The 13,046-nt window shown below is 32.9% G+C and overlaps 1 protein-coding gene across 1 annotated transcript; it reads left to right on the plus strand.

Annotated features, from left to right (window-relative positions):
• The first annotated feature begins 1,042 nt into the window (after window positions 1-1,042).
• On the plus strand, window positions 1,043-11,513 carry LOC139500377 (uncharacterized). The gene is made up of 7 exons (XM_071289119.1): window positions 1,043-1,175; window positions 4,113-4,737; window positions 6,772-6,917; window positions 7,732-7,894; window positions 8,339-8,475; window positions 9,361-9,508; window positions 11,182-11,513. Exons 1-7 carry the CDS (start codon window positions 1,043-1,045, stop codon window positions 11,450-11,452), a joined length of 1,623 nt encoding a protein of 540 aa, XP_071145220.1. The 3' UTR covers window positions 11,453-11,513.
• Window positions 11,514-13,046: the final 1,533 nt, after the last annotated feature.

The following is a 13,046-nucleotide window of genomic DNA, read 5'->3' on the forward strand; positions in this document are numbered from 1 at the left end:
ACAAGTGTACTAAGTTTCAAGTTGATTGGACTTCAGCTTCATCAAAAACTACCTTGACCAAAAACTTTAACTTGAAGCGGGACAGACGGACGAACGAACAGACGAACGGACGGACGGACGAACAGACGGACGAACGGACGCACAGACCAGAAAACATTATGCCCCTCTACTATCGTAGGTGGGGCATAAAAATTTAACTCTGAATGTGATACCGTAAATATCTTAACATTGTAAACCAAGATTTTTTTTACAGCAAACACACGACTTGATCATGCCACTTATCTGGTTGGATTTCTTAAAGCATATCACAGACCATTGTTTACTCTCAATGACGTATTTTCAAACATGACGAAGGTGGAAGTTATACAATACAACATTTTTATTGTCAATCAAGGACGCCCTAAGAGAGAAGTATACTTGCAAACAATTTATTACAATGATTATTATTAATTCTTAATGATATATAATGACAAAATATAGAAAAGAGAAAATAAACAGAAAAGCAAAATTAAAACCGCAGATATTTATATATATTCAACATATAAACATGTTATTTTACTGTTTATGGATACCATTAGTGCCATATAATTTAAATTTGATCTATGAATGATTCACTACGACCGCGTTTTTAATTCTGTTTAATTGCTCTCGCAAGATGCACATTGAATTAAGTATAACAAAATAATATTATATTTTTCGATAATGTCTTAATAATGTCTTATTTCTTTTTTAAAACTTTCTTTTGCAAATCATTTATAGAATTTGCACAAAAAATAGATAGATATAAGAAGATGTGGTATGCTAATGAGACAACTCTCCATCCAAGTCACAATTATAAGTCAAGGTACGGTCTTCAACACAGAGCCTTGGCGCACACCGAACACCAAGCCATACAGGGCCCTAAAAACACTAGTGTAAAACCTTTCAAACGGGAAAAACAACTTTTCATACACGGTAAATAGTTTGTTTACAAATTCATTTACGCATGAAATTGACAATTCCACCCCAAAAGTTCCTTGTAATCCATCAATGTCAAATACTGATGATTTCATTCGCTAATACTGTTGGCGATTTAAGGACATTTATGTCTTGGATTTACCGAGAAAGGATCAACTATTCAAAAATTTTGAAAGAAAAAATGTTTGTTTATGGAGTTAAAGTATTTTCTTTTATAGGTAAGATAATAGTATTTAAAAAAAGGGGAGAAAGAGATTATCCTTGGTTTGATACACCACAAATATATATTTGTTTAATACATCCGTACACAAAAATTAGTGATGTATTTCACAAAGTTAAAGAATATTAAGCCCTCAGCTTTCTAGTTTTATAGGACAAAGTGTGAGGTTGAAATTAAAAAGAATTATATAAACCATTAGATAGAAAATATCTCTGAGTATTTGTCTCTCAAAACACATACAAAAGAGAAGCAGAATTTATTTCAGAATTCGATATTATTGTTTTCCAACTTTGTAGTTACCGGACTGACAAAGTTCAAGTGAACCGTATTCAAAGTACAGAAATCTGTTATAACAAACACAAAACAATAATTCATTATAATGTTGTATGAAAGTTAAATGATTGTTGTTATAAGTTGAGACAACTTCTTTGAGAGACTCGACAGACTCGCTCGCCAAAATACTCATTAATTGTCCCTTTTCAGTTTTATATCGTCGGGTATTTATACAATCTTTACTGTTAACTTTGCTTGTTTGTTTTTTCCGTCATACTCCTTTTATTCAAATTAGTCCATCAAAATAACAAAATAAAAAGTAAAGCAGAACATTAATGCAAATGTAGAATAAAGTCAATCCTTACACTATAATATTACTTAGCCGTTGTTCTTCTTAAAATCAAAAGCATCGGATTACCATTTGTAATTTGAAGCGATTCGTTTAGTTTTATCAGTCGTAAGTGACCTTCGGCTGTTGTCTGCTCTATGGTCGGGTTGTTGTCGCTTTGACACATTCCCCATTTCCTTTCTCAATTTTATTTGTATTGTTTTGATGTTTGCCGGTCTGTTCTTATATTTTCTTTTTCTAATTATAATGTCTGGATTTTGTATTGCCCTTTGCCATTTTCACCGACCTTTTTATAGTCTTTTTTATTTGGTTAAACATTACTGTGGAAATATTTAGAGGAATAATTCGCAATTTTTAACTTACCATTTAAACATGTTCATTATAACATAAGAAAAACACATTCACAACGTTTGAATGTTCATTCCCTTTAGTAACGGATAATATTGTACATTTGTAATATTTTTGGTTTTAACTCGTTTTTGAATGCAAATTAGCATACCTTTATCTACTGATTTCAAAAACCTACAATTATTGATGCTTTCTATATTTTTTTTGGTAATTGGTAGGACGTTTTTTCATTAAAAGAAGCAGTCATCACACACCTCCTTGGTTTTGTACTGTAACTATAATGAAGTTGTGGTATGATTGCCAATGAGACAACTCTCGGCAAGAGACCAAATGACACTGAAATCAACAACTTTAGGTCACCGTACGGCCTTTAACAATGTGAAAAGCCCATACCGCATAGTCAGCTATAAAGGCCCTGAAATGACAATGTAAAACAATTCAGACGAGAAAACTAACGGCCTAGTTTATGTACAAAAAATGACTAAAACACAAATATGTAAAACACAAACAAACGACAACCACTGAATAACAAGCTCCTGACTTGGGACAGGCATATACATACAAAATGTGTCGGGTTCAACATGTGAGCGGGATCCCAACCCTCCCTCTAACCTGGGACAGGGGTATAACGGTACAATATAAGAACGAACTATAACTGAAATCAGATGAAAAAGGCTTAACTCATCAGATGGATACAAATACAAATACTACAAATGCAAATGGACATTTACTTTCGCGTATACCTTATAAATAGGTTATGTTTCGATTTTACATATTACTATGGTTCTGGCATTCAAGTATACAGGTTGTTTTCGAAACGGTATTAGAGGGACATACACGTACTTCGTTAAAACATGTTTTCGCAAACGGAGATTTTATACAATGGCCTCGCCTCCAGAACTATAATTACAACTTCCTACATGTTATAAATCAAGCGCAGGTATTGAATGAATTTATTAAAAATACATGTTTATCAATTTGTCATATTAATATGTAAACAGCTTGAATGAGAAAATCTCACGCTATTTTTTAATATGAAGTCGTTGAATTCTTCGTGAACAACAAGCCATATTAAATTCGATGTTTCAAACTGTTAAACTCTAAAGGTCATTCCAAAGTAGCCACACATATTGCTTACTACAAATTGCTCTTGTGTTGTACTGTAAATCATCTATCCCAGGTAGGGGGAAGGGTTTGACGCCTAAAAAAATAGTTCAACCCCTTCATATTCTGCAGATGCCTGTCCAAAATCAAAAGCCTGTGATTCAGTTTTTGTCATTTCTTGCTGTGTATCACATGGTTTTGTACATAAAAATACTATTAGTTTTCTCGTTTGAATTGTTTTACGTTTGTCATTACGGGGCCTTTTATGGCTGAGTATGCTGTATTGGTTTTGCTCATTGTTGAAGACGGTATTACGGTATATACTTGTTAACTTCTAGGTCATTTGGTCTTTGGTGGAGAGTTGTCTCATTGGCATTCATACCTCATCTTCTTAATTTTATATAACCTGTTTTATAGGGGTTTTCCCCTCACAATTTAGAAGTACAATAATGCACTTTGAGAAGCAAAAACATAATTGCAGCAATAATTTTCAGATCACTTTATTATGAGCATATTAACTTATCCATCTTATGACTTGAATTGCTTTTTACTGTAATATATATATATATTCAAAGATTTTGTTTTTAAAAGACATACATTTTATAGGGTTTTACTGTTGTGATTCATATCAATTGTTTTATAATGACACGTTATTTGTAACGTTATGGTTGTATGCATGCAACTATGTTACAATTCCAATGCAAAATTCCCAAATTATTTGAGGGTCTCATTTAAAATATAGCACAATATTTTAAAAGCTTAAATTTTATAGGGCCGAAAGCAGGCTTAATTTAGTTACACAAATCACCGGTACACAAATCAGGGATAATTTATCATTAAACTGACATATCTTTCATGCAGGATTTGCAGTAACAACTCTGTTGATAAGTGTTACGAATGGTCAACCTGGTCCACCACCATGGCAAGGAGGATCAATGAATGCTATCCCGGATGCCGATGGTAATTGGCAGTATGTTGGTGAACCGAATGGACAAGACGACTCACAACCAACAGAACCCTTTACAGGAGATAAAGTTCCAATACGACTTAACAGTCCAATGCCACAAGGAGGCAGAAGGCCGAGACCAATGAGATTAAATGGTGTTGGCGCAGTAAACACTGGGGAGACAGGCTTTGACAATCAACAAAGTCCTGGTAGAAATCCTCAAAATTTAAATAACAGATTTGGAGATAGCAAAAGTAATATGACACAATTTATGCGAGGAGTAATGAGGAAAGGCAAAGGTGTCATGAATAAAATAATGCAAGCCATTAAATCTGGGAATAATAGCAGTGTGTTTATCTCACGACAATCTAGACAATTCTTACCATCAGCATGTACACAAGAAATGTTGCAAATTCAAACTGACTGTTTCTCTAAGAATGGCTACACTATGGACTCTTTCTTTCACACGTTACGAAATGGTAGTTTTTCTGACACCAAACAATCGAGTTCCCTGGATGGTCTCAAAGAACAACTGTGCAAGTAAGTGATCATGTTTGTTTTTCTAGATGACCAGCAATATATTCATACATTAATTAACCTGAATCACCCCGTCACATTCTGTATGTATATACCTGTCCCAAGTCAGGAGCCTGTAATTCAGTGGTTGATGTGTTACATAATTGTTTTTCGTTTACTTTTTTGTATATAAATTAGGCCGTTAATTTTCTCGTTTGATTGTTTTACATTGGTCATTTCGGGGCCTTTAATAGCTGACTATGCGGTATGAGCTTCGCTTATTGTTGAAGGCCGTACGGTGACCTATAGTTGTTTAAAATTTGTGTGTTATTTTGGTCTCTTGTGGAGAGTTGTCTCATTTGCAATCATACTACATCTTTTTTTTTGTCGTTACATACAAACGTTCACCTAAATTGTCCCAGTCAATGGATGAATTTAATGTGTCAATCAATGGCCACAGCCACACTGTTTTGAATTTCATTCTATACATTAATTAACCTGAATAGGTATCTAAGATTTATGAATTGATTTAGACGCAGAAATAACGATGGGTGACGCATTTAACATTTAGCAGGTAACATATACTTCTCTAGAACACACGATTTCGCCACTTGTTTTTCTAAGTTTTTTTTTGTAGTGTGTGGTTTACAGGAGTATATATCTTTGTGTCCTTTATAAATTATGTCGAACTCTGTAGCAAAGGTGGACTAGTTATAACACCAGTGTCAGATCCAGAACTTTTCAACCAAATTTTTCCCTCGAAAGGGGGGAGCTCCCACCCTGGATCCGCATATGAACACCCCCATGTTGTAGTAGGATTCTGAAAAAAATGCTTTAGTTTTAATTAAGTTAGATGAACCGTATTCAAAATGCACGGGTTGTGTGAGAGGAAACATTTACGATTTTACTACCGCTTGGTCGTTATAAGTCCCAAAGAGTGCCACCCACCCAATAGACAGTGCTTCAGTATTGATTGAATTAGTTCATTTTGACTAGAGATTCTAGATTATTAAACAGTACTAGTAAATATAAAAATGTGCCGAAATAAAAGTCAATGTCACAACTCCCGCATACAGAGTTGGATAAAAAGACTACATGTATGTTAAGACTCAATCGTTATTTTTTGTCCTTTCCAATGTTTTTCCTTTTGTGGTTGTTAGCATTGCAGTCGCACCGTATATTAATTAGTCTTTATAGCACATTCGTTATGTATGCTCATATAACAACAATATTTGGACAATAATCATCAAAGCTTTCTAATAGAAATATCGTTTTATTTAAGGTGTTGATGACTATCTGTTTGGGTATCTTTTGTTTAACAGCTCAGTCCTCATGTACTTATATAATTATGTTTTCTAGCCTCTTAGCTCGAAACGATTCTGATGAAGGTAGTGATGGACTGAAAGTACGCCATGTATCGGATTTAGCATATTAAAAATTTAAACAGCGGATATTTTTCTAATATATACAAGATTCCAGCTTGCAACCATTTAAGACAAAATTTACCACAAACATTTCTGGCTTTTAAGTTTACATGTACTCTTTTTTTTTAGTTTTGACAATCTAATTAAAATATTGATCTCTGATTACGTAATACTCATATGTAGTATAACGTAATCAGAGATCAATATTTTAATTAGATTGGAGTTTTGATATCATGCATTTGGCATGTATGGATTGGCTTTCCTTATCATTGGCTCGCGATCTATTGACTAATCACAAAAAGCATAACATATTCTATACGTTTAAAATTACTTTTCCAAGGGAAAGGACATATCGATATGTTTGAAAAAAAGGTATTATAAATCTTTTAATCTCTAAGACTGAGACAGGGTTATTCCTAATTTTAGTTTTGCCACAACAAAATGAGTTTAGAATAGTCCTGAAAATTTAAAAAAGAAAGTTTCCACCAAACTAAAATTACTAACATGGTAATAAGTGATTGAATATTTTCTACAACATTGAAGAAAAGGTATCCTAAACCGAATCTTTAATTATTGATTCGTGATTTGAAAGGTTGTTAGGCAAAATTGATTCACATAGCGTTCCTTCTTTCAGAAAAAGACAAGGCATCTTGGATTGTGCCATTCCAGCCATAATAGGAAAACGAGACAAACCGCCATGCCTTGATGTTCATGATTATAATTTTGGACAAGAAATGGCACTGAAAGGTCTACGAATCGTGCAGGACGTATGTGAAACAGGTTGGTTCCAAAAACTCTCATTTATTGCCAATAGGAACTACAGTCAAACCTGCTTTAAGAGACAACTTAAGGGAAAGCGAACAAGTTGTCTCATAAAACAGGTGGTCTTCTAATACAGGTTAAATTCTTATGAAATGTTCTACAGAGGGATCTAAAATTGGTAGTCTTTTGACATAGGATTTTGCTTAATTACAGGTCGTCTTTTAAGCAGGTTTGACTGTAAACTATAAATGAAAGTGACGTTTTCCATATGAACTGAATACCTTTTTATTAGTTTTTCGTTTGTTTTCAATAACAACCATATTCACCTAAATTCACAAAAAAAGAAATATCTGAATTGTTTGATGAATGAAGTTTGCAATTAGCATTGCTAGTGATAGTGTATATTTTAAGTATACAAATTAAATATATGTGACCGTTTTCGGACTTTATGAAGTTAACTATTATTTACACCTTCTAGGCATGTGTACAATTACGTATTCTTAATTTCTTCTACAAGTTTGCTTTCATCAACATTCACGTAAAGTCTCAAGAAAGAAGTGTATGCACAACCAAAAAAGGTAGCTTGCAATTACCAAACTAGTTGTTAGTTTCTGTGTTCTTTTGGTCTCTTGTGGACAGTTGTCTCATTGGCAATCATACCACATCTTCTTTTTTATACTAACAACATTATCTAGTTTTGAAAATTACAACAATGTGAGCAATTTTGATATTCGTAACACTTTCTAAAGCATATATGGGCTTGTACAAATACATATTCTTAATTTGTCCTCCAATTGAAATCTTAATTTCGACACTGTCTGTGTAATTCTAGGACTGTTACCCCCATCACCAATATGTGTACCGTTGGTGAACAGAGAAATGCAAAGATGTTATACCAAAGTAGGTTTTAGTCCCGACATGTTTATCTCGGACGACAAAGATGTGGAAGGAGCAGTCATTGGCAAAGATATGAATGCTGCACAAAAGTTTTGTGGGTACGTAGATATTCAACAACATGCAATTTCCATCATAAGATGAAGAACAGCAATAAATACTATATTTCATTGTGTTTTTGTGACCTTTGTATTTTTTGTGCTGTGGGTGCACTGGCTTCGTGTTTTAGATGAAGACCCCTGGCCATATACTTTCGTTTCTATTATAAGAGACATATTTTTTTTTCAATTGTCACTTAAACGGATATCCTGTTTTACCTTTTTTTGTCATCTGTGCCAGCATCATTTTTTTTTATCTCTATTTTGTATTTTATTGTATTTTTTTCTTTTTTTTATTGGATCATTAACAAAAATACGTCAACTATGTGTAATGTTTTTTTTTGCCCTGATTTAAACTTTTTGATTTAATTATTTTTTTTTTAAATCTTTTTAAAAATTATTGTTTTCAATGATAATAGTTTGAAGTGATTCTTTTTTGGTTTACAGATCAAGAAAACAATTATATGATTGCATGAGACTAGTCATGAAGAATTGTCCTCAGGCAGAGGAATATTTAATGATGTCAGGACATGATCAGACAGCCATTGAAAAAAGTATAGATGTTCTCTGCGACAATAAAAAAGGTGAGTTTAGTCTTCCCTACACGTTTTATCATAATACCATACATGAGTTAAACCCTGTTTGACTGTGCATGATGTTTCTACCTACCTAGTCCTTTTTATGCCCGGAGGCACACAGGGAAAGATGTCACAGAGCAACCAACTTTAAAACATATAAAGTCAAAATACCTTTCTTTCCTTTATGAGCTTTTGAGTTTATTCCATTTTTACAGAAGTTTACTTCTCAAGAACAATTTTCGATATTCTTTTTTGTTATTTTATTAATTTTTTCTTAATCTCTTGCAATTTTCTCTCCAATCTGAGGCGTCTAATGTCCAATTGTATATTCAAAGATCCTTTATTTCTATTTTATGTCTATTTTATATGTCTAATTTTTGCCTTTTACATCTCAATTTGCATAACATCTTCTAAATATGATTCTCTAATGTGTATTGCCTAATGAAAACCATTTTTTTATCTTTTAAATTATCTATTATAACTCCTATATGATACCATTGTTTACAACTATTTCATATGTTTTTACACAATTTCATGTTAGCCTTTTTCTGTGTGAAAATTATCTTATTTTCTTGACATTATCGTTAAATCAAGGTTATTCTTAATTTTGGCAGCGCTGTCTTAATAATGCATTTATTTATGCAGTTAAAATCAGTGGCAGATCCAGAACTTTTCATAAAAGGGGGTGGGGTGCTGACTGACCTAAGGGGGTCCACTCCAGTCATGCTTCATTGATTCCCTATATAATCAATCACATTTTTCCCACGAAAGGGGGGCCCGGGCACCCCAGCCCCCTCCCCTGGATCCGCCTATGAAAATAGTATGTATTAACATGCCTTGAGAGGAAACAACAAAGTGTATACCCTAAACACAATGTATAATATTTTGCAGTGTATGTTGACGGATTAAATTGCTTCCAGACCCCGAGCGAAACTGTACATAACTGTATTGATGTAATGTCATCTCAGACATTAGATCTCGAGGCTAGACAAATGTGGAAGTCCATGAGTAAAGACGATTTCTTAAAGGAATTTTGCAGGTAAATAACATTGCTGTAAACAACAAGAACTTTTCATAATAAAAAAATATTAAAGATATCAACTCCCAATAAAAAGAACGATAGATTAAAAAAAGAAAAAAAATACTTTTCAAAACAAAAAGCTAAATTTACTTTTAACTGTTATATGTATAGAGTCAATGAAACCTGATTGAAATACAATTAAAATATTACTGAGTCTATTTGATAACCTAAACAATACAATGCACCTGTCCCAAGTAAGGAATCTGATGTTCAGTGGTTGTCGTTTAATGTGTGGTTCATATATTTCTTGTTTCTCATTTTTTGAGCCCTTTATAGCTTGCTGTTCCGTGTGAGCTAAGGCATGGCATTGAAGAACGTACTTTAACCTATAATGGTTTACTTTTACAAATTGTGACTTGGATGAAAAGTTGTCTCATTGGCTCTCATACCACATCTTCCTATATCTGTATAGTTTGACGAGCTGTATGCAACCCGCTTATATTATATATCTATGGTGTATTTATCCTTTAGATAACTCTTATATGTGCAACTTCATTTTCCCGCTCTCGGCTAGTTTATTTCATAAAATTTTAGTCAATTCTCTCGATTATCTCCCTTTTTTCACATGACATTTTCTGCCTAGTTATCTAACATATATATGCATCTTGATGTTCGCCGTTGGTTTTCTAAATATGTGTATTAGTATTGTTCCTGTATTTGCACGGACACTGTCTGCTTTTCTATGACTTATTTGCCAGACAAATTAACAGTGTTGTTCAATTCTTCGACTTTGCATGAACAACATAAAAACCCAAAGATTGCTCAGTGTTGAATTTGAGACAAAAAAAAAGCTTTACAATAACTGTTACGTCCCTTTTTCATTAGCTTTTAGTAATTTTGTTTCATGAATTGTTATATCATGCTTTCCATCCCATTATAAAAAAGGGGGTTTGTTTTTATGTTCCTAGTGATTTAGAAAAAAATATAACGATATGAAAGAAGCATAAATCTGATTATATTCACGTACTAGTATTCGTCTAGATATTGTAGAATTTCGAAAATACTGCACAATATACACATTGCAGATCCTCAGGAACACAGACAACAACTTGCTATTATGACTATTATTAAGTCACCTCTTATCTTATTGATTTGAATTTGTATTTACATTGTATCGTAGCTCAACTTTATTCGTTCAGTGTATATTCACTTGTGTTAATAAGTTTCTTTTGATTGAGTTAAACCATTTCAATTGATATTTTATAATGTGTTTTTCTTTTTTGTGATGTTACACTATTGTTTCAGATATGGGTGGACGTTGTTACCTATTAAAACGTTTAAACTGGTGGCATTTGTTTGCACCTGTCCAAAATCAGGAATCTGATGTTCAGTAGTTGTCGTTTGTTGACGTGGTTCATAAGTGTTTGTCGTTTCTCGTTTTTGTATAAATTAGACCGTTGGTGGTCCTGTTTAAAAGGTTTAACATTTGTCATTTTTTAAATCCTTTATAGCTTGCTATTCGGTGTGAGCCCAGGCTCCGTGTTGAACACAGTCCTTTGACCTATAATGGTTTACTTTTACAATTGTGACTTTGATGGAGAGTTGTCTCATTGGCACTCATACAACATCTTCTTAATATATCTTTAATGTTGTTAACCCTTTTATCAAATAATTAATTCAATATTTTATAGAATTCGTGTTCAGCATATGGAGTGCGACACCACTGCATGGAAGGAGAGTTGTCATGAAGTTACTGTAGGGCTGAAAAATGAATTTCAATGCGCCATGTTGCCAGGGATATGTCATAACATCACAGAAATCGATGACATACTACACAATAATGTGTGTAGACGTCAGGCGTTTCTTCAAGCTTTAAGAAGTTCATACGGTGGAGCAAGTACTCCAAGCTCTTGGGTTTTATCAATTGCACTTGCAGTGGGACTTAGTTTATTCCTTCTATAATTGCAATAACTATGGCATGAAAAACTATATTTAAAAATAGATGGTTTGAAATTTTTATGTAAGTGCTTTTGCAGTAAAAAGAATGTGTACTCCATCATTAAAAAATATTCGATGGTGTAATAGTGTTTAGTATGTTGTCGTCATGTCTTACATAACAAATAGAGACACGCAAACATTAGGTCTGAAAAATCTAAATGAATTTTCATCAAATTCAAAAATATCTATGAACTCAATACGACAATATTGCAATTTTGTATATTAGAAAACGAAAAAAATCAAAACGGTTTAGAATTTAGAAGGGAAATATGATGTCTAAGTAATGCAAACATAGTAAAATTAGGTAAACCGAAAGTTCGAATAAGATAACCTTCATATATTTTCACTCTAAGTTGTATCACACACAATTCACAATTCTAATAACAAACACACTATGCTGCAATCACTATCTAACTTTTTATAAATTTTTGAAATGTCTACGATTCAAAAGACTTAATGATTTACGTCCTGTCGTCGTTAAAGAAGTAATTTAAGGTATTACCAATATTATTTTCAACTGATCGGGCGGATCTTACATTTTAATTTGCATAAGGACAGTCTATTTGAAGACGTGTGTGATAAGGAAGATTGTCGTTATAATTATCATTGATTTCTAATCACCTATCAGTGTTTCCAAACGAATTAACAATGACCATAATTGGACACTTCATTGATGAGTTTATCCCGAAACACCGATCAGTAGATGGACTGGTCAATGATGAGCGAATAGTTTTAACTCCGCCCAGTCAAGTGAAATTAATCAAGTAATATCAACAGTTGAAATCATTTTCTTATTTGATGGAAGCATACATTTAGCTTTTGATTAGACCTGTACATATGGTCGAGGAATATAATTATTTCTTTTATCTTATTGAAGTCTTTCTTTGAACAGCTTTCAATCATCTGTTATCATATTAACCACATAGACATACATTCGATTGGTAACTTTTTTTTGTATATATATATATATAATTTTTTCCTATCTATGGAACATTTTCATGTTGTAAACAGTTTTGGAGGTCTTACATGATAGTAATTCTCCAAAGATTGACAAATAATCACTCAGTTGAAATCATTATATTATTACAGTTGTAACAATTCTGTCATTTCTGATATTGTGTAGATCGGCATTATTATTTGTATATTAATTTTGTAATAAAGATGAAAAACGAAATACTTGATCTTAACTTGTTATAAAATTCTTAATATATGAATCTGTGTATGTTAATATTATAAAGAATGCACTTTGGACCCACATATTCATCTCTGAATGTGGATTGGTATTGCGGATAATGCATGCATAGTTGGAGACGTATAATCTGTAGACACAACCGATATCGCTCCTTTTTGCAGTCCACGCGATTCCCTCAGTACTTGTTAGTTGCGTTTTTTGTCTTTTCTGAATTAATTTACAAGAGTTGAACATCAGTAAACTATAGTCACCTTTATCTAACATTCACAGCAAAATGTATTTACTTTTCCAGTACACTGATTGTCACTTAATATCAATCTACTCTCGGGTTTTGGTGGTTAATATTACCTGTAAGCATTCTTTATT

The sequence above is a fragment of the Mytilus edulis genome, chromosome 13, assembly GCF_963676685.1.
Source record: "Mytilus edulis chromosome 13, xbMytEdul2.2, whole genome shotgun sequence".
Taxonomy (NCBI): Eukaryota; Metazoa; Mollusca; class Bivalvia; order Mytilida; family Mytilidae; genus Mytilus; species Mytilus edulis.